At 47.7% G+C, this 26471-nt stretch overlaps 1 protein-coding gene across 1 annotated transcript in view; it reads right to left on the bottom strand.

Annotated features, from left to right (window-relative positions):
* LOC118771890 (protein kinase C-binding protein NELL2-like) overlaps nucleotides 1-26471 on the bottom strand; it is a 67137-nt gene that overhangs the window by 4420 nt on the left and 36246 nt on the right. The window contains exons 14-18 of the mRNA XM_036520035.1: nucleotides 16037-16159; nucleotides 15235-15330; nucleotides 3739-3879; nucleotides 2553-2746; nucleotides 2000-2176 (exon numbers count right to left, since the gene is read on the bottom strand). Of these exons, the coding sequence (XP_036375928.1) occupies nucleotides 2000-2176; nucleotides 2553-2746; nucleotides 3739-3879; nucleotides 15235-15330; nucleotides 16037-16159 (731 nt within the window). The remainder of the gene's footprint in view (nucleotides 1-1999; nucleotides 2177-2552; nucleotides 2747-3738; nucleotides 3880-15234; nucleotides 15331-16036; nucleotides 16160-26471) is intronic.

The raw sequence follows: 26471 nt of genomic DNA, 5'->3' as shown, positions 1-26471 counted from the left end.
CCTTAATTAAGGCTTTCTGTCCGGCGGCCATGTTTTCACCTGCGGTCACAGTAATGTAGGGGAGTGTTCTGCGTCTCCCCGAGACAAACGAGGGCTTCTGTTGTGTGCATGCACTTCCCCAGTGCTAAATCTGCTCCAGTGCTGCGCGACGAAATGTCACACAGCCAGACAGAGGGACAGGCTTTTCACTTATTTAACTTCAAATTAGGCAAAATTATGCCGATGGGCAAAATAAATAAAAACATTTTTAAACCCCCCCGGTCACGGCGTGCAGAACGGCCCTGAGAAAGGCTGGTCCTTTCTGTTTCGCCAGCGGTTTGGAAATCTGCTTCTGACAGAAGCGCACAGAGCTCTGGGTGACTGTGGAGAGTGGTGGTTTATTCAGAGTTCATTACACATCGTCTCCCTGACACCGGAGGCAGAGCGTGCCTCTGCGGACCGCTCTCCTCTGCTCTCTCAAGTCCTGCTGCTCATTCCATTCGCAGGGGGAATTCTGACACATGGCGGCCCGCAGAGAGGGCGGGGACTGGGCTGGCCTTCCTTCTCTCCAGCACACAGACCATACACTGATCCGCCACATCTAACACACAGCTCTGTCAGGCCCGGAACACAGCGCAGCCCCAGCTTAGCCCTGCAATGGCCGTTACGAGTTTCCTACAATTACCATGGGAGTTCTTCCACTAAGCGACGCGTTACAACAAAAGCTTTACTCCCGCACTTACAAAGCGGCGCGGCGGTATATGTCTGAATTCATATGTTAATGTGCTGGCGTTATTCGAGTTTGCTCTGTACAGCAGGTCCGTTTGATTAACGTGAACAAAGGAACACAACACGGAGGCCCCTCGGGACAGCGTGGCAGAGATATGCTGTGGGGACTGATTTAAGGGTGACACAAAGGAGACTCGCACAAAGGCAACAAAGTGGAATTTTTCTCCCCCCTCCTCCTACGACAGGCACCAGCGGAATGCCAAAGCTAAAAATTTGCATTTAATAAACATATGGGCTGGCCTGAAGAACATCTGAAAGGCGCATAGGATAGCGGTGATGTAACGCTCTGCCAAGTTTAAATCCTCATAAAACTCTGTTTGAACAGCAGGGAGGCTGAAACCTTGAAAAAGGCTGATAGCTGCAGAAAGTCACAACCAAATGTTTCCCTCTCTTTTTTTTTTTAGCTAATTCAGCAGCACACACCTAAGTCCTCACACCACAGTGCTGCATTGTAAAGATAATGCTGGTGTTCTTACAACACCGCTGCTTAAGGAACTGGCCTTTCTTATAGCACCGGCCCTGTATTCAAAGGGTTGCAGGTTTGAACGCTGTTGTGTGCTTGCACATTATGGATCCTGAACTGCGGCAGAAAACATCCAGCAGTATAAACGGATCAAATGTGGGAATTAGGCTGCGCAAGTGAGGATGACTACAGAGCAGTTAAACAGCACTGAATCACAACTGACCCTCAGACTCACAATAAAACATAAGAACCTGGTTTGTCATTAGATATTGACACTGCATTGATGTCTGCTGTCTTTAAATCTCAGCCCAAGGATGTGCAGCCCTGGTCAAACGATACCAGAGATGGTCTTTATTCCATCCAAACCCTTAATTAAACTGTTGTACCAATGATGTGACTGAAATAAAGTAAGAGACCTTCCTATGTCAGTGGTGGAGCTTTTCTTGCTATGTCTGTCTGGGAGGCAGTGAGGTGTAGTAGTAAGGAGCAGGGCTCGTGGTTGCAAGGTTGCTGGTTTGATTCCACACTGGGGCACTGCTGCTGTACCTGCATGGAACTTAAATCTTGCTTAAGAATTGCCTCAGTAAATATCCAGCTGTATAAATGGATAAAATAATGTAAAACTGTATCCTATGTAAGTCGCTCTGCATAAGAGCATCTGCTAAATGTCAATAATGTAATGTAATGTCTGTGAGTTCCTCCAGGAGGGGGGCTGCTCCCCCCTTCTCCCCCCTCTCCCTGCTGTGGGACGGGGCGGGCGTGTCTCACCAGACACTGACACTGCTGGCAGTTCTCCACCCAGGTGTCCCCGCTGCCGTACGCCCGCAGTCCGTTCTGGTGCAGGCACTTGCTGCTGAGCCGGGGGTCGCACTCCGGGCAGCAGAACAGGTCCACCGTGGGGTTCTCACAGTCACACACCATCCTGCGGCACAACACCAGCCCACTCTGAGAGAGAGGGAGAGAGAGAGAGAGAGAGAGAGGGAGGGAGAGAGAGACAGAGAGAGAGAGGGAGGGAGAGAGACAGAGAGAGAGAGAGAGAGAGAGAGAGACAGAGAGAGAGAGAGAGAGAGGGAGGGAGAGAAAGGGGGGGGGAGGCACAGAGAGAGAGAGGGAGAGAGGGAGAGAAAGGGGGGGGAGAGAGGGGGAGAGAGGGGGAGGGAGAGGGAGTCAGAGAGAGAGAGACACAGAGAGACAGAGGTCACGCTCCTTTTACACATATCCCATCATGCCTCAGCCTGGAGCACGAGATCACACACACACACACACACACACACACACACACACACACACACACACACACACAGAGGCCCCGCTCGCTCACCTGGCAGGAGCACACAGAGCACCTGTCGTTCTCTAGGACCCAGATCTGGCCGTTGTGCTTGACCTTGCTGTCGTGGACGCAGTCCCCGGTGCAGTTCCTGCCGTGGGGACACCTGCAGTCGTAGCCGCCGTCCAGGTTGAAGCAAACGGTGTCGTTGGCACAGCTGTTCCTCCCGGTGCCGCATTCATCAATGTCTGGCCGGAGAGAGAGAGGGAGCGCCGCCGAATATATCTCACCGTTTAATTAACAAACCCTTCCCTCTCTGTCACACATCTCCACCCTGCTCAATAAATCCAAGATGGATGCCTGCTCCCCCATCCTACCTCTGACAGCACAGCCAATGACCATGAAATTGCTCCCTAAAGACTGTATTTAGCCATTGTAAAGATACCCCTCTTCTAGCGCGGCTTTTAAAACGCACAATGGTTAATGCAGAATGCCAATTTGGTGAAATTGCTTACATTTCGATGAGCCGCTGTCTGTGACACTCGGTACGGCATAAGAAAGGAGGCCATTATACTGTCAAACAGCAGCCCACCTGGCAGCCACTCCCAGCCTGACAGAGTTGCACTTTTGTCTGATCTCAGACACCACTGGCGGGGCTCAATAGGAAGGCTTGATCTCTGTCATTACAGGAGGGGGGAGCTTTGTGACTGACACACCGAGGGGCAGCTCTGATATCTGACACATCTCCACCGTGTCTGTGTTCTCCCATGTTCTTCCCAGCGCATAAATGAAGTGAGTTTATAGAGCTAGACAGAGCAGCATCTGTTCCCCGAAAAAGCGGAAAAACCAGCTAGATGAATGTGGCTGCCAAATGCAATGGAGAAGGTCATAATTTTATTATTCGTAATCACTAAAAGCACCTTGTTTTTAAACTCCACTCCACAAAGGCCAAAGCTCGTGTCTTCAGCCTTTCAAGTGGAAAGTAAAACTAATGAACATGTCCATTGAGCTGTGCCCTATCAAAATAATCAAATTAAACTAAGAGCAGGTGGAGTGAGAGCCAGATTTCTCTTCGCTGTCTGCCCACCGGAGCAGTGGATAAGCCCACGAGACCTGCACCCAGAGGCATGTGTGAGCGCTGTCACCTAAGGGACACCCTCCTGACTGCTGTGCTAGGCTGTGCTGGACCGCGCTGAACCCTGTGCGTCTGACAGTGTGGAGGAGAGGAGCGCAGGCCCACCTTCGCAGGACTCGCCGTTCGGTGAGAACATCCCGTTGTCGTGGTAGCCGTCCCGACACTCGCAGTGGTACCAGCCTGGCAGGTTAATGCAGGTAGCTCTGCTGTCACACTCCACGAAGCCGTCCGCGCACTCGTCGATGTCTGTAACACACACACACACGCACGCACGCACGCACGCACACACACAAACAGGTGAGAATCAGTCACAGAAAACACAAAAAATCAGTTTCCATTAAATTAAATTCCTGATGCGCTAAACCCACTAAGCTGACTGTATGTAATCTATATCCTCCATGAGCTAGATCATTCATGCCAGGCTGAGAAACAGCAAAGGGATTTCAAGACGCGTGTAACAGGATAAACGGATGTTAAAGGTATGGAACACAAGGCGGGTCATGCTTCCATTAGAGAAAGACTGTCAACCGTTTGTGAGGTATTGACTTTCAGTTTACATTGATAAAAGACACGGCTGGATTTTTGATGAGATCCATGTCTTGTATTGATTGGCCATGATAAACCAGTAATGAAAGGCTGTGTGTTTTTTTTTCCCAGCAGCCTGTGCAGGGCAATAGCATTGTTTCAATCTCTTAAAACAAAGCCCTTCAGAAGGCATGTATATGCCACACACCCACCGTTACCCGCACCAGAGCGTGTCGGAGAATTAATTCAGCCTGCAAGAGGAGGAAAAATGTGCAGCCGACGCTCGTCCTTCAAAACAGCACCCGAAAAAACATCAAAACCAATCGGATAGCCTTACACTTGATAACAGGGAAGCCTGCCACCAGCAATCACCATGTCACTGAGGGAGTGGCCTGGGATAGCTCGTGAAATACAGTGATCGAAAACTCTGAATGCACTGTTTTCAGACAGTAGATTCCTGCTCCTGCTTACCCCTGTGGCAGTCAGCTTAAACAGGCATTAAGTCACAGCATCACAGTCATTTCTGACCAAAGGGAGAAGAGTAGTGGAACAAATCAATTAACCAGCTGGGTAACAGCACATCATTGCTACCTACCTATCATTAAACAACATTTACACACATATACATACATACATGGCTATGAATGGGATTCATTAGGTCAACTATCAACATGTCAATGAATATTGAATAAAACAGCTGTACTAATTATGGATATCTCTCATTTATGTTCTATATTTTATATGAATCTGGAGCTGCCCCCATGGGCCAAACCATAGAGTATCTCTGCCAGTCACGTCCTCCCACTGCATCGGTCCATAGCCAACATGCTGGAGTCTCTAAGCCACAACGCCTCTACCATAACACACATATCACACAGATTCCACTGCGTTGTTGTACTGTACTGTACTGAGAGGAACTGGAAAAATGGCCTTTTGTGAGCGCCTCTGCACAGCAATGCCACTCTGGTAATCAACCTTTTTTAAAAAAATCAAGGTTAAGTTCCTCTTGGCGCTGGCTGTTTTTATCTCTCGCGCTGAATGCGGGAGCGTGAGGTGACCTTGATTCGGTGCTTACAGGAGAGCGGGGTTCAATGGGAACGAACTCGTCTGCCTGGAGAGAGAGGGCTGCTGGGATGCCGAGCGCAGACGGCGCATACGCCCGGGATGCTGTCTGAATCACACCGCTGTCAACACGGCCCTGCCTGCAAGCCCGCAGGCCACGCGCTCATCACGGGCCTCTGCTAAGCCAATTCCTCTGATATACAACCTAATGGAATCCCACCCCTTCTGAGGACCAAGGTAAATTCAATATTATCTAAAACAACAGGATTTATGAATGTGAAAATGTAATATTTCAAATGATATTTAATTAGACGCGCTGGCGGGCCGGGCCAGATGAGACAGGCTTAGCTCACGGCTCTGCGGCAGGAATGGATGTGAGAGGCGAGGTTTTAGAGTGATTAAACATCTCCATAACGGCAGTGATGGCTTCTTTATGATTCCCTCTGATGCATTATCAAACCCTCTCATTATGAAAATGGGTTTGCTCACTGACAAACCCCCTCATTTTCTGTGTAGGGGATCGCGCTGAATTGAGAACTGATTCAGGCCTGGCTTAAGAGTAATAGGATTAAGATCTATCCTCTAATGAGGCTTCAGCTTTTTTATTAATTTCGCCCAGATAAATAATTGATCACATGTCTAAGTGATTACTTAGAGGCGGCCATTCTCATCCCAACCCTAATTCATACTGCCAGCAGGCAGTCTGATACCTTACAAATAGGATTAAAAAGTGTTACCTATTTTTGTTTGGGATAATTAATGAGCAAAATTAGGGACTGCACATTAATTACAAATGGAAAGCGAAATGCCTCATTTTACAAAATCACCCATTTGTCAATTCAGATCTCTTTCTTCCTGAGCACAATAAATCCTCTGCAGTCCTGTGCCTTTTTTAAATACCAAAACTGAAATTAAACCCACATAATAAATTACATTCAAAAAATAAAAGGCTATCAAGATTCATCATAAAAAAAGTTGCAGGTTTTTTTTTCATACTTTCCTGTGCAGAAAGTGTAGACTGAGAAATGCTTAAGGTCTTTGCTGTGTCCTTTGGGAATATTGACTTGGTTCATATTTACTACCGTACAGTAGGTGCCTTCAGGATATTCTGTGTCCGCGCTGTCCTGGCTCTAATTTGTCAAGATCCGTCACTGTCGGAGAGCACAACACATATTGTTCCTGTTTACCCCCGAGGCAGTCATTGCATTTCAGTCAACAGGAGGTATAAAGATTCACCCTTTCGCCAGGCAGGGGCAGGGGGACAGGGGCTGAACATTGGGATCTCTCATGCAGACACATCTGTATTTTATAAAAAGTTCTGAGCTGAATCCATCATTGGCATCATTGGCCTCTTCGTTCCTGTTCTGCTGTGACGCATACTTCTCTCCTTCTCCTCTTTATAAAGTGAAATCTCTCCAGCTCTTTGTGCTACACTTTAGTTGACAGAGCGTGCTCTTTGAAACTCCGGAGCGACTTGCCGCTCACAGTAAACCGCTCTCCTGCCAGAATCAAGCGCAGCGAAAGCAATCGAACCCGTGATCTCTCCCCGACTCGACTGCAATGAAACAGCGCGCTGAAAAGAGAGCAAACCCTATTTTTAAAACCGCGGCTGCAGTGGCGTCAGGCATACGTGAGCTATTTTCTGCAGTGCTCATTCAGATTCTGCCCTCAGCAGCGGTGGAGGGGGCCTCTCTCAGAGGAGCCTGCCCGGCGTGTCAGGAATGCAAAGATGCTCATGGGCACAGGAACCGCTTCCCCGTCTGGGCTGATATGATTGGACAGAGCACGGATGGTCTGGAGTCTGACAGGAAGCGATGGGAAAGTGAGGCTTTACAAACCGCCAAAAATGGGTGGAGTCACCATGAGCCGCCAGGCCGAGTGATCTGAACCACTCGCGGTGTGCCGCGACAGAGCAGCCCTGTGATTGTCCTGTATGAGGCAGTGACTGACAGCGGGCAGCTTGGTGCAGATGAAGGTCCATCCCTCCTGACAGGGTGTTTGTGAGACTGACTCCTCCTGGAGAGAGCGCAGAGTGTGCTGACTGAACGGGGCCGCTGACAGCGCAGTAACACACACACCCCGGCGCTGCCGCTGCTCCGATCAGAGGCATTCTGCACACGCACCAGCCAGCCCGGATAACTGCTCAAACTAACCGACAGAAGTGAGGAATAACTAAGCCGAGCCGAGCAGGAGGGCCAATTCCGTTTTGATTTCATTTGCCTGTTCGACTTTTGCCTGTTTTCTATCATTCCAAAAGGTGCTTCTCAACGCACAACACTTCAACAATCACGACAGAGCAGGATAATTTCTGTGATAACTTTGTGCAAATAATTAAAGATGGGAACAAGAGCACTAGTTATTCCGGACACGCCGGGAGAGTGTCTGGCCATCTCAGCTCCATCATCGACTGATGCCCCCTCTCACCACGCCCAGCGATGACAGCAGACCTCTTGATTTCCACTTGACTTCCTGTGACGATCCCACCAGACGCCATGGCAACCTTGCCACTGCATACGCTGTCAATAAGGGGTCAGCGCTCTGAGGACCCGATGTGTGAAGGCTGGATGCCTTTTGGAATTACAAAGCGGTCCCCATAAACCCGGATCTCCCACTCCCACCAGCTCCTCTTTCGCACTAATTGAGGAATTCATTCCCACGAGCTCGCTGTGGAGCAGCCCCCACTGCGATCTCGCAGCCGCTTTGAAGCCATAAACGCCTTTGTTGTGTCATTCGCCCACTGTTCAGCCATGCTGATGTTCCAGTCTTCAAAGGTCGCACCACCAGCACAGTCCTGCCTCAGAGGATCATGGGTAATTCTTCCCAATGCCGTTAGAGAAAGTGATGCTACAGACGCAGCTGCTTAATGAGAAGCACAAAAACACCAATAGGGAGCCGTTTCAAAGAGCAGCGTTCGCTCATTATTTTTCCACCTCTCCTCAGAAAACAGAGATCAAGACATCTTCCCATACAGCACTTCCACTCTAAATTGGCTTTGTGCATTGATCTGTCAAAATGTATACTACGTTCATATTTTCCGGAGGATTATGGATAGCTCCCTCCCTAATGATGAACGCAGCGCTTTGCATTCATCTGCAAGCAATAACTACAGGTCCGTGTTACATCACCATAATGCTAAATAATTCTGTGCATCTGTGGCCTCCCCCTTATATGGACTGATACTGAGGGGGAGGCTGTGTCCGCGTGTGGAATATTCATGCTCTTCAATGTATTCAAAAAGGTCAGAGGCTCTTCAAAATAACAGCTATTTCCAAATGCACTTGTCATTTCGAGAGCAAGGTTATAGTCAGTTTGCTGGTGTGCACTACCATTTAATAAATCAACTCTAACTCTGGAAAGAAATATCTAAATTTAGCATCACAGGGTTTTGCTTGGCCAAAAAAAATGTATTTTTGTCACTGGCGGCGAACAGTGAGCATTGTTGCCTTGGAGATCAAACACAATCATATCAGTTTACTGAAATTCACTGAAGGGTTTGGAAATTTCAGCGTTTGTTGTACTCGAAAAGAGGGGCGACGATCTAAAGGACATGGTGATTTTTTGAGTTTGGGAGCGGGTAATGTATTCCGACCCAGGACGCTTTGAGACGCTGTTTGTGTGAGCCGCACTCTCTCTCTCTCTCTCTCGCCTGCTGCAGAGGCCCGACTGCCGGGGCTGATGGGATGGATTCATACCGTTATTCCTCCCATTATCTTGAGTGACAGGCTGGAAACAAAGGCTCTATTAAAGCTCCTCCAAGGGCGCTGAATGAAAGCGGCTCTGTCTTTGTGCGGCGCTGAAGTGCTCCACGCGTCTCTCGGCCGGCTCACAGAGACACGGCAGCCTCCTGCTCTCAGAGGCGGCGCTGTGACTCACGGCCGGGGCAGGAGCGGGACTGTCTTTTAAACCTCACAGGCTTGGGGTTTATCCAAACAAACAAAACAGCAGGCCAACGGAATTACTATTCACACCTGGGGACATGGCGGTTTGCTATACGAGCGGCTTTGAAGTGCCTGTTCAGATGCACATATGCACAAAGTGGAATTATACGGAGCGAATTCTCACAGTGATATCTGGTATTTGTTACCATCCATTTTGTTTTACCTGTTCTATCCTTCTCCCACTAGGAGAGCTGAGCACTGATGTCTCATATTCTCTTATGCAAAGGAGCCTAGAAGTTACTCCTTCTGTCTACTTGTAGTAGGGGAGGAGTGAGCAGTGACTCAGTACTGTAGCATACAGGAAGTGAGCAGTGACTCGGTACTGTAGCATACAGGAAGTGAGCAGTGACTCGCTCTACTGTAGCATACAGGAAGTGAGCAGTGACTCGCTCTGCTGTAGCATACAGGAAGTGAGCAGAGACTCACTGCACGACAGTACACAGGACATGTACAGTGATTTGTTGTACTGTACAAGGGGTGAGCAATGGCTCACAGTTCTGCAGTGAAGATAGCTCATATGTGGCATTATCTAGTCCTCGGTACCGCGACTGCAGGGATAAGAATGAGAACACGGCTGGCCATAGCAAGAGGACATTCCTAAGGACCTCCTCTGCAATTTGCAGCACGTAAAACCCTCCTCATTCTACCTCAGGGAAGTGGCATTTACAGGTAACGAGCAGGTTCTGAGGGTAGCTGTAGGAAACAAGCCGACTCCAGCCACTAAGAGTTCTAATTAAGAGACACTAATTAAGCATGATGAACGCGTCCCGCAAGATGGTAAATAAATAATAAATACGCAATCAGCATGCTTAAACAACCAGTTTGAGCTCAGTCTGGATGAACCCCCGGGCTGTATTATTAATCACAGAGAAAAACACACTCCGCTCTTTTTTACAGGGGCTGTTACAGGCAGAAAAACACCTGCAAACCAGGGTTCTGCTCTCTGTCCAAAACTCCACTTCATGTGGCGGTGCATGTTTTCTTTTGATTAAACATTGCACTTTAATTGTAGTCAGTTCAATCGACAGTTTAATTAGCAATTACAACAAACGGTAAAATTCCAGGCGCATTTTGCTTTCCTTGAGCAGAACAGGTGCCGGTCTTCTGAAAGCGTACGGTCTGCTTCGCAGGTTTTTCAGTCATTACAATGTTAACACCTGCAGTAATTACACAGAGTACTGTACTCCCTTCGGTACAGGGAGAATTATAGAAGCATGACCTCAAACAGGGGACACTAACCCAGCATTCTCTGTTCTAGAAATGTACTGGCCTAGATCACCAAAGCAGGACATGCAGACTAAATTACTCTAACCTCCAATCAGAAGCATCCCGGTATCAGCCAACCCTGGGCAAAAAATAAGCCAAAAAAAGTAAAAATGCATAATTTAAGGGGACCTGCTGGAAGGATTCACCCTCGGACCGTTTCATCGTGTGGCCACTTTCACACACCGAGCACGTGGTAAATGTAGGACACTCACAGGGGTACTCAGGATCTCAACCCTCCTCTCCCTCTGTGACCATACAAACCACCGAAGGTACATCCTGAAAGGAGTCTCGTTCACACAGCACCACAGCACTTTCTGCTCATAATCACTGCTTATTTTATACGGCTTATTCTGCACCGCTTACTGCGTGCTGAGAGGTGAGGAGGTGAGGCGTCCCTGCACTGAAAACGAAGGGCTTCCACGGCGTTCAGGAGTCTCCAGGATCAGAGCTCTCACTTCTGGTCACTTACATTTTCATTCGAGGAAAAGCGTGTTTACTTTCGCACGACCCTCACCACCAGGGCAGCAAACACGAGTCGCTGTCACCGATCGTCATAACGACGAAACTCTGACTTCACCGAGAGCCAAAGTTATTATTAATGCCAGCAGCGTGAGTTTAGTGTATCTGAGAAATCTGTGATTGTAGACACTTTTTTATTTCCCGGAAGGACAAAAAGCCAGGAAATGAGGAGTGTGCAGAAGTAAGCAGGAATATATCTAAGAAATGTTCCCGTCTCACAGCCTCCGCCGAAAATGCTGAGTGGGGGAGTGGAAGCACGGCGATGGATCTCTCTCTGTGTGCAGAACGGCAGGGCTAAGTCTCCCCCCGTTACCCCCAGGGCTCCAGCATCTCTGCGGCCCGCAGAACGGCGGCCATGACCGCGTGTGCGGCGGAGCCGGGGGTGCGAGTCAGCCTGACCGCTCTTAATTGCGCTGCCGTTGGAGAGCAGTGGGCCCGTCGGGACAGGCTGAGATGCGCTGGGATGCTGTGGGCCTGAGTGGGAGCTCAGCCCCTGTGTAATGAGAACCCCTGGGTGTCACTCTGGCCTCCTCCGGTGTGAGAGGCCGCCAGCATCAGCACCCGCCTCCGGTTGCCACGGCGCCCGGACCGTCTGGGCCGCCTGGCCGCTAATTAGGGCCACAGGAAGTAACACTTCATCTGCTGAGCTTCCCGCTGCACGAATGCGCCTATATGTGAGAGAGCCGCGTCTGCGCTCTCTCAGTGACGGATCTGAGGCCCGGCCTCACCAAGGGCCTCTATTCACATCATCACAAAGGAGTATTCATTATGGGGAAGATGGAGCACACAGCCTATCCACACTTGCAATAAAGTGACAGAACAATAAAGGCTTGGCTGTTTAAAAAAGATGTCAGTAAATGAGTGTAGCTGCAGTATAGCGGCCAATGATTTTTTGGCTTTTTTTAAACGTCAGATGATCTGAAGCATGCGGTCAATACTTGGAGCGAGAGGATATTTCAGTTCACTCGCTTTACTCCTCTGAAAGACACTCTCGCCTCTGTTGTGCTTCACTGTTCCGGCCCACGATCCCTTGCGGAGGGACGGCCGATCATTAGATGTAAGGATGCGAGGGAAAGACAGATGGATGAAAGAGTCAATGCCCTCAGATGAATCTCCTTTCCTGGCTCCTCTCTCTCATTCCATTTTAGAGCTATGGAGGGTAACAGTCTGAAGCCATCTGTGGTCATCATTAGCTGCTTAGCGCTCAGTAGGTTACCACTGAAACAAAAAGAAACCCAGATACTGAAACCTGGAATAACTCCTAATAAAAATGGGCTGGGAGAGGCGATGCGCACCCTCAGTATTAACTAGGGACAGGCATTTTGTATAATTTTAATGCAAAGGGAATAAAAAAGGGGTAATGTGTAATGTAATGCATAAAACTACAAATTATGAACAATAATACCAAGCATGACCAAGAACCCGAAAGCATACATTACTGACCATGCAATTAGCTATGGTTATGTCTGTCAGCATGGTCCTGCACAGCCAGTATAATGTGTGTGTCATTGCCTACAATCCATATTCAAGAAACCTTCCAAGTACATGAGTAGTGACACTTGTACTGGTAACCAGGTACCTGATATACCTGTTCTCATGCTTAGCAATTACTACTCAGCAAGATCCACAAAAATAACAGCTTACTGCTCCCCCCATTTTATTCTACCCATTTAATTCTGCTCTTCTGAGGAAACATTAAATCACTGCACAACAGCTGACATCTTGATTAATAAGGCAATACATTAATAGCCTGTTTTTTCAGTCATCCAATTTGCCCATGTCTCACGTCTTAATTCTTACTCCCCACATGTAAACACTGAATAATTCATACCACTTCAGAGTTACGAGCATTCGGTGGCTGTCTCTGAAACATGGCACCTGTGAATCTGAACAGAGTCCTTCGCTTAAAGGCCCGGTGGGGATGACAGCGCCCCCTATGGGAGGTCTGTTAGCCGCGTGCAGCAGTGCAGGTTTCGTGCTGTGTTTCGTGTCTTTGTAACTGTCACCAGCCTCCCGCCACAGGCCAGCAGTGGCTCCCAGGGGGGAGACTAAAAGGCCTGCGTGCCCCCGCCAGCCATTACCGCTTCACTAAGTGAGGCATGGAGCAGGATGTGAAAGCTTTTTCGTGTTGGGCGCTCGGCCACGCCCGACCTCCGCTGGCCCTCTCCGGATGCAGCTGGCTCCTTCCTTCCTCTCCCTGGCGTGCAGAAAGCCTCCATCAGTCGCATTTCTCTCTGAACCCCCTCTCCGGAAAGGCCACCCCCCCCCCATCACCCGCACGGTCCGCAGCACACAGGGGACGCCAGCCATTGGCTGACCCACTTCCTGCCTCGTTGCCACCTGCCGTCACCCATTGGAGCCCGGTGTAACTCCTCACCATCCACCTTAGCGCGGTGCAGGGACTCTGTGCGTGGGGGTAAGCCAGGACAGCCGCTGTCTCTGGGCTTGATGGGTCTGAAGGCAGACGGGATCCGTGGCAGCCCGTCCCCTGGGAGAGAGGGCCCTAGCTCTGAGACAGCAGAGAGATGAGCTGCAGCTTTGATGAACACCCCGTAACCTCCAGCCGACTCTCCCTCTCTCTCTCTCTCCCTCTCTCCCTCTCTCCTCCGCATGACTGCAGACTTCTGAGAGTCAAACACTCTGTCGTTTGAATTCTAATCGACCTCCGTGATTAACCGCTGCGACAGGAACAGACACTGCCCAGGGGAACACATCGCGACAGGTCCCTTAATTCTGTGAGCTGTAAGCGCCAGGACACCAGGGAAGCCAAGCGCTGTGGCACTGTATGCATGGCGTGTTTATTCATCTCTCACAGGTCACAGCTTGCCATCAGGCAGTGAGAGCATGTTACTGGATGGTGACCAGAGTTGGGATTCACCCCAACACAATGCTCGAAGACTGGGGTAAACTCACAGATAGGATCTTTCGGCTGCAGAGTCACCTGTGTGCATCTGAGTCACAGGCTGACACTGACGTTATCTCTTTAGGCCTTAATAGAAAATGACAGCTATCGGCGGTGGCAGGCCCAACACACCGTGAGAGCAGCAGAATAAAGTGGCCGGTTAACACTGGCGGTAAATGGCACACCTTGTAAAGCCTTTTATGTACAATCAATACGCGCTAAGATGGGCGGCATGAGCTGTGCCTGCCTGATGAGCTTTAAAAAAGAGAGAGAGAGAAAGGAGAGCGGGAGGGAGGGAGAGAGGGAGGGAAAAAGATATCCAGAGAGAGAGAAAGAGTGAGAGAGAGACAGAGAGAGAGAGGAAGAGAGAGAGAGAGAGAGAGAGAGAGAGAGAGAGAGAGAGAGAGAGGGCGAGAGAGTGAGAGAGAGGGAGGGAGACAGACAGCCAGAGAGAGAGAAAGAGCGAGAGAGGGAGAGGGACAGAGAGAGAATGAGAGAGAGACTGACAAAGAAGGAGAAAGAAGAGATAAGTGATCAGTCTGACTTCCATTAGTTTAGCTGGTTCTCTCAGTGAAAGAGCACCCTTTAACCCACACCCACAATAAATATAAATCACTGCAGACGAGAATGCTGTCTTAATTAAATTCATTTTACTCCCACGGTCTGCAGGCCTGCAACGTACCTGAGACACCACAGCTTCCATGTTCTGCATAATCTCTGAAATATCATAACCATCCAAAGGAATTTGTGAATCTGGAACAGATTTTAATTGTGGTTCCCCTCAATACTTTTTATCAGGGGTCAATATATTTCACATACCATGAAGGGAAATATGTTTACTTTTTAAAGGCTGGGTGAGTAGGCTTTCTGCTTACAACCAGAAAAACCCTAATGGGATATGAGCAGAAAATGTGTCAGATAAAGGAAGACCATCTGCTTCTTTATCTGGTTGCATTCTCAGCCAAGACGTCACAGGTTTTCATAGATCTAGCATTATTTTATAAGGGAAATAATAAAATCTCAAAATGATAACATCACAGCAAACGGTGATTCATATTTTGTGCAAAAACAGTATTTTCTGTGCTTTCATTTTTTTAATAAATTCAGGACCCAAATATAGCTCACAACAGTCCACTTGAAGATGAGCACACGGTAAGCAGTCCCATGGGACTGCTTCAATCTTATATTTTTTATTAATATTTTCTTTGAATCCAACAATTTAATATTCTCTTGTATTGATTCAAAGCATTAAGACCCAGCTTTGAAAGAACCCAACCTGTTCAAATTTAAAACACATTTTGGTTCTGTGGTTTCCTTAGCTCCAACTCCACATCGTTTACTGTGAAGGACTTTAACACAGAACATCTTTGGCAAAAACCAGCCACTCACCTTTCTCACATTTCTTGCCAGTAAAGCCTTGCTGGCAGATGCAGGTATTTGGGGAAATACAGGTGCCTCCATTCTGACACACACCATCACACAGAGCTGAGGATAAAAGAGAAAGTAAGTCACACCATACTGGATTTCATGTGGTACTCAGTGATGTATACTGTGATACCCACACAATCCGCTAGATTCAATTAGAAAGCAAATCGCTTGTGTATTCCTTAATGTATGTGCTATCAGTTCCAACAGTTGAAACTGCAAGTATTCTTAGAGCCCCTCACAATTCTTCTTGCAGATAATTTGTGTTACAGCTGTCCTAATACGATTATAATAAGTCAATATTTCATCGGTGTCAGCAAAATTGCAATAAAGGCTTCAACAGTAATGCTATCATTATAGCTGTACCACGCAAATTCATGGCCCTAATATGGTCATATTGTTTTGGTGAAAATCACATTAGCAAGTAATCATCATCAATGACAAGAATAGGACTCAGTCACAGATACTCATAACAGAAGAGATGCAACACTTTCTGACTGTAAGATTTTTGAGTATAGCAAACACACATATCAAAGAGAGCAGAGTGGACACAGGTGAAGTCCACCCAGATCACAGAGAGCAAACAGGTGAAGAGGGCCCCGATCACAGAACAAACACAAGTGAAGAGGGCCTAGATCACAGAATAACACAGGTAAAGTGGACCCCGATCAAAGAATGAACACAGGTGAGGTGGACGCAGATCACAGAATGAACACAGATGACGACCCCCATCACAGACAGGGTGCAGAAGGCCGGTGCAGGTCACCTTTGCAGTGCGTGCCGTTGCCGGAGTAGCCTGGCTTGCAGGAGCAGCTGTGACCCCCCACGGTGTTGAAACAGAGGGCGTTCTCATCGCAGCTGTGCTGTCCACTCGCACACTCGTCATGCTCTGGAACGGGAGGGAAAGCGTGCTGAAACCAGCCACTTCTCACACGCACACACCATCTCACACATGACCGCATTACTGTTACAGATCCATACCAAACTGCAGCTGAAGCACAGCCCTAAACTACTACAGAACATGAATTAGAACATAACAACAGCGCAGACAGAAACAAGCTATTCAGCCCATCCTGGCCTGATATTCTGCAGTATATAAGATAATAACAATTACAATACCGATAACAATAATCATTTTATTTGTGGCAATTACAGTTTTGTGCATCAGACATAATTAAAGCAGCCTTTTATGATTTGTATTTCAGTTTAGCGCTCTGTTTAATACTTGGCTGCCTTATCTGTTTCACTGGTATGAATTGCTGCTGCTTAGTAAAGTGTAGAGGCAATCAATCAGCAACACAAGGAAAATGAAAAAAAGGAAACCCTGTCCCAGTGCGATTGGATGGTTTACCCTCCTGTCTATCCGCTCTGAGATCTGACATCTGGAGGGCTTAACCAGCAGCTTCTCGGTGCCCTGCGAGTGACCGGGAACGCTCCAGGTGACAGAGGATGCAGAGGGAGATTGCCATCTCACGAGAAATGCAGCTTTAATCTCCCCTGCCTGCTGCTCTCCACAATTCCTCATAAATACGGTTACTAGGTGCTTTCATGCTGGGTTCTAAGGGCCTGCAGTTACAAAACAAACCTGGGCAAACCAGAAAAAGTAATTATACCCAAACATGCGACCGTGAAAAAACAATTAAACAGGATTTTTGAGTTAATTGAAGAAAGATTGCTCTTCGTGATGAACACTTGATTCGATCCCCTGATGTTTTCGGCCCCCTATTACAGGACAGCCAGGTTTTCCCGCTCAGAAGCCCGGTCTGTTTGACGTGTCTCATTTTAAGCCTTTCAGAGGATAATTGCAGTTATGAAAATTGCAGTTTTAACCAAAAAAGCCAACAAGGCATAATTGTGGGTGTGCATTTCTGCTACAGGGAGAACAGGCTGACCACTGATGTAGCTATGCCACTATTTAGCAGTCATTAGCCTGTCAGCATTGACTGCATCCCTTGGGCCCAATTCATTTAAGAGCAGGATTACAGGGACAGTGGGAAGCTAACATGTGTAGCATATGTGGGGCGGTAGTGTAGTGAAGCGGTAAGGAGCAGGGCTCATAACCAAAAGGTTGCTGGGGCACTGCTGCCATACCCTAAGGCAAAGTACTTAACCTATAATTGCCTCAGTAAAAATCCAGCTGTATAAATGGATAACATGTAAAAATTGTAACCTGTGCAAGTGGCTCTGAAGAAGAGTGTCTGCTAGTCGGCGATAATATAATGTAATTCCACTACAGGTTCTGCCATGACAACAAAATAAGCACAGGCTGACAATAACAAGGCTGTTTCCCAATGACAGAATCTTCCTTTAAGCGATGGGTGGGGGGGGGGGGGGGGGGTGATTGAGTCCACGGTGTGGAAACTGCAGGTGCACCAGGGGAGAGATCCCAGGGGAGAGATCCCAGGGGACGAGTGGAGCAAAGTCACACGGAGGACGTGAATCATCAGATCTGAAGAGCCGGCGTTTATCCGCCTCCAGAGTGCTTAATATGCAGCTCCTCCGCCCCCAAACAGGCCGAGCAAACCTCCCCGCTCTCCGCACGTACACCTGACACTTCCCCTCTCATGCAAATTATAACATCTAAAAATCTCCCGCCGCCGTGTGCGTGAGGGTCTGGGAGGGTACCCCGAGCCGGGGACTGGGGACAAAGCTCTTCAGCGTTAATGGCATGTGACAGCAGGCTTGTCCAGCGATCATCAGAGCCGCTGGGCCGTGACAGCGTAAACGACACCAATTACCTTCCATAATTACAATTTTAAACAATCCTGCCTCCCTCTCAGAGCTCGTGCCAGGCCCCAAATTTCGCACGTGTCAAGCGCACGCTGGTTTCATCCAGCCATCACTCTGGGTAACAGGTCCAGTGTATTTATGTAGAGGGATGCATAAACGCCTGAACCCCCCCCCCTGCTTTGAGGGCGGCAATTTCTGCTTTTGACACCAACAGTACTTTCCTGTCTGTGCACTGTTCGGAGTTTGAGGCCCTCCCTGTCCACTGTACTTTGAGAAATACCGCTCTGAAATGTGCCTCGGTGGTACCTGGCAGCTCTTAAGGAAAGCTGAGGTTAAGGAGATTGCAGTGAACACGTTAGGCTAAAGTTCTCCAAGTCACCACCTTGGAATGATGGGAAATGCAGTTTTATCAGCCTGGAGGTTTTGCCATTCGCCGTTCACAACATCATACAGTTTAGAGTCAACACAGGCTCCACAATGAGTCAACAATAGAACTCGCTCTGTATGCAGCTTCCAAACAGCCTGTGGGGAAGGACTCATTTATGGGTATTAGCAGTGCAGGAGAGCTTCAGAAACCTCTAGGGTTTCCATCAGATACCTGAGGACAACGTATTCTTTACTTCAGATCTGGTGTCAAGAGGAACGATATCTCATGAGACGGCACGGAAGCTTCAGACACTCCTCTTCTTTGTCACAATCAAATCTATTAAGTTGTTGAAATGGAAAGTGACATTTTGCTTATCTCCTCCGAGACGGTGAGTAGGCTGGCTGAAGAGCTCTCCGTAAACACTGCACAGGGGCCACACGGCACTTAATCCAATCCCGAGCGATCTGAATTTAATCACGTTTTAAATCACTTCAATCAGACAAATAACAGTGCCGCAGAAATGTAAAAGTAAAATTGATTATCCCAAGGTCAGCTGTGTCGTTCCTGACCCGGCATGTGTGTGTGTGTGTGCGTGTGTGTGTGTGCGCGGCATGAGATCGAGTTTAAATTGATGGGAAGGTGGACTGGTGTCCTCTCAGGCCAAGGTTTCCCTCTTATACACATGCGTCTCCTGTTGTTTTTCCCTGTCGCCAGCGTTCATGCCTTAGACAGACAGACAATCAATTATGCAGGCGCTGTCAGCACACCCCTCCCCCACCCACCCCCTCCAGCCTTCAGGATAACATGTGGCTGCTCTCTTAGTATTCAGCAGTATTCAGCACTTACTCAACCTATCTGTACAAGAATGAATCTGAAACCATGCAAAAGTCTGGCTTGGGATTTCAGATGAAAATATTGTCCAGTGGGTGTGCTAGCAAGCCGTGCTGAGTTGCATTACATTACTGTCATTTAGCAGACGCTCTTATCCAGAGCGACTTGCATAGATTATAATTTTGTCCATTTATACAGCTGGTATATTTACTGAGGCTATTGTGAGTTAAGTACCTTGCCCAAGGGTACAACAGCATTACCTCAGTGGGGAAGTGAACCAGCAACCTTTCAGCTGCAAGCCCTGCTCCTTACCACTACACCACACAGCTGCATGTGACAGGAACAATCCACGCCTTTTTGTTAGGGTATATCAACCAAGCAAACAGCCAGCCGTCACACTGAGGAGCACATGAAGCTGCAGGCGGAGAGCGGAGGGGGGGAGAGTGCCCTGAGCCGGGGCTCTGAGACACAGCAGCACCGCATTTAGATGTCAGCCTTCCCCAGAGGCAGGCTGTCTTTTAACGTTAACCTCCCTCCATTTACCTCTGATGAAAACACTGACAGCAGGTAAGGAGTGCTTTCCAGTCCGTGTGGCACATTTTAAACCTGTGGCTCAAAAGCTAAAGTGTGTTTGGGGTGGGAGGGTGGGGGGAGTGCGCCGGAGCAGACTGAGACTGCGCCAGGGACATGCACAGGAAACACGGCCATCCCTCTCCATCCTCACGCTAATCCTCGCTGCCTCGGATCTCGGGCCTCAAATGCGCGAGGCCAGGCCTCTCGTCCCAGCGTTAGCGCGGCCGCCGGGGCAGTAACACTCACACGCGCTGCTCGTCCTGTCATGGATTACAGGCTATTCTGCGGGAGCACCAGAGGCCCTCTGTGGAAAGGGAGGCACACCTTTCCAGCCTGACAGATCCGTCCTGCAGGATAAAGCGGCCAGCGCACCCTGAAGAGGGAGAATCAGATCCCTTCCATGCCCTTTCATCATACTGTGACACAGCCCTCTGTGAGGAAGAAGAGCAGCCCACTGTGAGGAAGAAGAGCAGCCCTCTGTGAGGAAGAAGAGCAGCCCTCTGTGAGGAAGAAGAGCAGCCCTCTGTGAGGAAGAAGAGCAGCCCACTGTGAGGAAGAAGAGCAGCCCTCTGTGAGGAAGAAGAGCAGCCCCCTCTGTGAGGAAGAAGAGCAGCCCTCTGTGAGGAAGAAGAGCAGCCCACTGTGAGGAAGAAGAGCAGCCCACTGTGAGGAAGAAGAGCAGCCCTCTGTGAGGAAGAAGAGCAGCCCCCTCTGTGAGGAAGAAGAGCAGCCCTCTGTGAGGAAGAAGAGCAGCCCACTGTGAGGAAGAAGAGCAGCCCTCTGTGAGGAAGAAGAGCAGCCCTCTGTGAGGAAGAAGAGCAGCCCTCTGTGAGGAAGAAGAGCAGCCCTCTGTGAGGAAGAAGAGCAGCCCTCTGTGAGGAAGAAGAGCAGCCCTCTGTGAGGAAGAAGAGCAGCCCACTGTGAGGAAGAAGAGCAGCCCTCTGTGAGGAAGAAGAGCAGCCCACTGTGAGGAAGAAGAGCAGCCCACTGTGAGGAAGAAGAGCAGCCCACTGGACTGCTTCTCCATCACCCAGCCCTGCCCGCTGGGCGTCAACGGGGGAAGGGCAGAGCTTCAGCCCTGCACTGAAGAGAACGTTTAGGGTTGTGCCTTTGACGGCACTTACTCCACTTGTGGCGATGTTTCCCACAGTGACACCGCATTTCAAAGATGGCACTAATGATTCAGTGTGTGTGCAGCTAATTGCCTAACCTTGCTGAAAGCACTTCTTTCAAGTTGCTCTGGATGAGAGCATCTGCCAGATGAATAACTGCAAGTGTAAATGTGGCACAGTAACATATTTTGGGAAATGCATGAATGTATATGCATACAGTTAACGAACTTGGAGAACCAATTAAGGCAACGAAATGTACTGCAGTGAAAACCAACATACAGTATGGGTGACCCTCAGGAAAGTGAAACTCAACTAGAGCTTTCTGCAGAGAGGCCTACTACTCAGCCTATGAAGATTAGAACCATTTGGCCTGCATTAGGAAAAAATGTAAATACCTCTGCGTCCTTCACAACCATTTCAGTGCAAGCTTGGTGGATTTCTTTAAATGATCAGGACTTCACTAGTGAATGACTGTTATGGCAAAAACTACTGACAATACTGGCTTCCATATAATAATCTATATAATATAATAATCACTCCGGTTGATGTTGTGATATGTAACCCTTGTATTTTACTCACTGCTACTGTTACATCATAATATTTAAAACACAAGGTTTCTTTTCGATATGCGCCATGCACTTAAGTGAATGAATGTGTTGCTATGGTTTCGTGCCTCAGCCATTTCAAAACTATCAATTCCGCCCACAGGCAGTCAGTACACATTCTATGTGCTTCACAGATTTTTCTTTTCAATAAAACATACTATCTCCCATATCTTAAACAGAGACTGTTCACATAAGTTGACAGTTCTGGTAAAAATCTTCTATTTGTATTTCTTTTCATTTTATTTGCATTTTGATAGTATTTGATTCGTTTTTTAAGTGGCAAGCCCAGCAGCTGAGCAGTGTCTTTAAAAACTGAGCACTATTTTAGTGTTTATTTTATATACTGTTTTGAGTACATGAGTATTCATACCCATCTCTAAATGGTGCAATTCACTCCTCTGAGCTCTAAATATTATATAATAACAAAAAGCCAACACAATGCCTTACACAATGCATTCCTCACTCTCATAAATAAAACAAACCTTCAAGGAGATCAAGGTGTTCAGAAATCCAGCGCTCATTGCAGCAGACAGATTAATACACAAGACACGACAAGCAAAGAAAGTGTTGTGATACACTGTATTCACGAGCAGCTTATTTCATTATTTCCTGCTAGCAGCCTGCACATTTTTTGTTATTAGTCACAAAACAGATTTAAATTCAACACAGGCATGGTTTCCTGCTGGGATGTGACCCCATGACCATCAGCGTGAAGCATATGCATCCAGTGATACAGTTTAGCTCTCTCTGCCAAAAAATAAAAAAAACAACAATCCCAGGACAGGGAACCCTGGTGCCTTTTTAAACACACGGCCGTTTTGCTGAAATAAATGAACACGGGTTTGTGGTGGTAAATTTACAATTCAGAGCGCTGATACGCAGTGTAAATATTCCCCAGTGCTCCGTGTGGTCTCATTAATCATGATGTATGCTTAAAGAATGAAACTATGCTGCAGCCCCAAGGAGAGCTCCGGCACGGCCTGCACTCTGCGTGCCACTCTAATGAAGAGGACTTTCACCCTTCCATCACAATGTGATACTGTATTTGACATGGAGGCGATGTACGGGGGGATCAATACTGGCTGGAGATGCACCGCTCCTATGTTGAGCCATTTGGGGAAAAGCAACTCCCTTCAGGCTATATTTAGCCCCCAACAGATGTCCAGCTGCTATTAATTATCTGAGGCTGGTGCCTCTATTACATGCAGAATAAGGGGACGAGAGCTCTAAATATGTATCTGTGAAAGAGAACCGTTCATTTTAGCCCTGTTAAGCAAAAGCAAGAAGTCAGAGAGGCTCTGGGAGGACCGATCCAGCGAAAAGCTGGCTGAGTTTTAAAGTGCTTTTGCTGCACATCTTTTAAATCACAGCGTGTTCTGCCAGACAATTTAAGGAGGAGATTTCTTCCACCATTTAACCTGATTAAAGCATTATAATATATAATGAAAGGATATAAACACTAGGAGTTCAGCAAGTGCAGTGATACAGCATTGTTATCAGTACACATCCTATGGCCTATGGTCTGTACTGAGGCGTCAATATGCGTAACTCCTGCAGGGCTGGCTGCACCGCATATGCCCACACGGGCGGCAGTGTAGCACAGTGGTAAGGATCAGGGAACGGGGCTCGTGACCGGAAGGTTGCCGGTTTGATTGCCCACTGGTGCACTGCTACTGTACCCTTAGGCAAGGTACTTAACCCACAACTGCCTCAGAAAACATGAGGCTGTATAAATGCATAACATGTAAAATTTTATCCAGTGTAAGTGGCTCGGGATAAGAGTGTCTGCTAAATGACAATAATGTAATGTAATGTAATGTAATGTAACATGCATATGCTGACACATCACAGGATTCTTCTGCATGTCTTGGTTAGTTAGACGCCGCACGTTACAGTCTGACGGCACCCACTCTGGCACGGTTTCCAAAACACCTAAATAAAGAGAGATCTTCAGCTTCATTCAGTCTCTTTCGTTCACAAAACGAATGTAATTCCAGCCCGCAATCTGATTCCCGTCTCCCAGCGGTGAAGTCTGGGCTGTTTTGTTGGTTCAGTTGAATCGCATTGTGTAAACTTCCTTTATTCCCTCCCCGACACCAACGTATGACTGATTTCATAACGTCGCCTTCAGCTCAACTTGACTGATGAATCTTTAAAGGCTTCTCTCTGAGACATGGCGAGAAGCTTCCTCTTCATGGTAAAAATGTTCGCTGTCGTGTTAAGTCATTACGGAGGAATAAAATGTATTTACTCACGCAGATTTCAGCCTTAAGTCTCACGCTTTATTTCCTGCTCAGAAACGTGCACCAGGAAGGCAGGAAAAGGTATCAATAAAACATGCAAACCGTCTTTTGCTATGCAGGATTCAAATCCTGTCTATCATTTTGCATTACAATGCTGTACGCATCAATGTCTGCTCACGGAGAAATTTCCAGCATAAAGCATTGTGAAGAAAAAGTCAAGTCTGTTTCAAACTGAATTTTTTAACAACCACAACAACAATAACAAAAAAACAAAAGAAATAACAACTTAAACAGGCATGTGGGGGGAAAACACAGTGGCAAACACCTGAAAATACTGCACTGTAATGCAATGTATCTAAATCGGTGTCTAACACACTATTCCTGAGACTCACTTCACAGTCGGAAATAAAGCAGTAATTTCTCATCTCGTCTCAGCTACTCGAAGCTCTCCAGCTTACTGTATCGCTACTTTAACCCTTTGGGTCCCAGGGGTATTTTGTATCGCTACTTTAACATTCTTGCACGCTGTTGCACTTTTTACCCCCATTAACACTTCAGCTAATTACCGTTCCTCTCACTCATGATGGTTCACCATAGCCACGCACATCACATCACAGCTAAAGCAGTGACCATGATCATGGGCATGAGCTGGAGACTAAAATAACACCTATAAATGCAAAGCAAAAAGAAAGCCAGCTTTCCATTCTTCAGTGTCCAGCGGCCCTCCTTCGGTAGCTGAGCCTGCGTTCTATCAACGCTAAAGCTCACTACAGCAACCCCCGGAAGACCAGCCGTGAATGAATTCAAAGAGGAAATTAGACCATAATTAAAGGATGAAAGAGGACTGAAGGGGAACACGAGAGATAAATGGTTTCCTGGGGTAATGAGAAAAGAGAAGTAACACAAAAAAATACAGCCGCTCCCGAGAACAGCAAAGAAAACACGATAAAGTTCTGACATCACTTTTAAGCTGTGTTTGCAGACATCTGCATACTCATGTTGGTAGGAAAAAAAAAGCATTCGGACACATCCCTTGAGGTCCATGGTAAATAAAAGAACATGAAAGACAAAGATACTGCATTTTATTAAAAATGCATTGTCTGAGGACACAACCCGTACGTCCACTGATGTTTACTTTTACACTGTTTCTGTCTTTGCAAATCAGAGCTCGCTGCAAGTGAATTTGCTTCTCTCCTGATGTTAGCAGCTCAGAGAGCTGACAGTTCCCTATGGAGAGGAAGAACGCATTGCTATGGGACTGAGATGGCTGCAGTGAGCACCGAGCAGAGACGAAGCCACAGACGGGAGGAAGGCGTTTAGGAACCCTGATCGGGCTGAGGCTCTTCTACTGCTATTTACACTCCACGCAGTGTTCCCAATTAGCTGCTCTAACATGCCAAACCGCTAAGTGGGCTCATTAGAAACACAGCACAACTAATGTGGCTTTCGTGAAAACCCGCTTTACAGGCACAATGCAAAACGGTTTCATTTAACTCTTATCAATTTAGCATTTTAAGTGACATGGAGAGAGAGTGTCTCTGTGTGTGTGTGTGTGTGTGTGTGTGTGTGTGTGTGCATGTGTGTGCACGCGCGTGTGTGTGCGTGTGTGTGCATGTGTGTGTGTGTATGTGTGTGCGTGTGCGTGTGTGTGCATGTGTGTGCGCGCGCGTGTGTGTGTGTGTGTGTGTGTGTGTGTGTGTGTATGTGTGTGTGTGTGTGTGTGTGTGTGTATATACCCCATGCATGCGTGAATGTGCATGTGTAGGCCTGGATGTGTTTCCTTGATCTTATGTGATATTACCTACACTCACACTGCCATGGCTACTGTCGTGCAAATTAGTCTCATGAGTCTTCTAAGTATATTAAGAAATAAAACTAAAACACTAGAAAGACTGAATCTGGCTGAAGCTGTGCACTCAGACTGGTGTAAAAGCATTCTGAAATGGGGCAAGTTTGAGGAAATGAGCTGGTGCCCCTCACACTGGGGGACAGTGTGTAAGATCCGATCCCTGAGCAAATTACAGTCCGAATCGCACTGGTATTCCCTGCAGCTGTTTCACCCCGGGCCCCCGGCCCCCGATCCCCCCCCCCCATACTGAGCTGCCTGTGCATTTCCACAGCGTCCCCGAAAACACTGGCTGATCGCTTCCACGGCTTTTTCATTAGTTTAGAGGTCATTAGTAATTCATTCCAGGAAGATCTGATACTTTCCTTTCAAATATTCTCACACTGAGAGGAAGGAGAGCCTGGGGCGGCCGGGGGGGCGTGTAATCTCATAACACATGTGGGGACGGTGATTGTGTCTGTGTTCCGCAGCCTCAATGACTCACACAACCGATGACTGCAATTTGTTTGGTGTGGTGGCTACCCGCTACTTTAGCATAAGTCATTAAACCGGCCCTGGGAAAAGAGGGACCGTTTAATCACATAAATTAACTTTTTACACCAGGACACATTTCTGAGGTGCACACGGCCGAGACTGGGAGGCATTTTTATGCTGATCTATGTAAACACGTTACAGGGAAATTCAGCTGGGTGTACGCCGGTATTAATCTTCCCGCCCTATCAGAGAAATGAAAAGATAGACTCTAGAATGTAATAAATGGCAGCATGTGCCTGCCATATACAATGCAAACAAATGGTCATCAAAGCCACTCATATCTGTATACGCATATTTGCTGATAAATTGTCAATGTTTGCACTGGCAATTCCATATGAAGTAAGAGATTATATGGCCCAC

This window comes from Megalops cyprinoides, chromosome 25, assembly GCF_013368585.1.
Source record: "Megalops cyprinoides isolate fMegCyp1 chromosome 25, fMegCyp1.pri, whole genome shotgun sequence".
Lineage (NCBI taxonomy): Eukaryota > Metazoa > Chordata > Actinopteri > Elopiformes > Megalopidae > Megalops > Megalops cyprinoides.
This window is presented reverse-complemented; position numbering and strand designations above follow the sequence as displayed.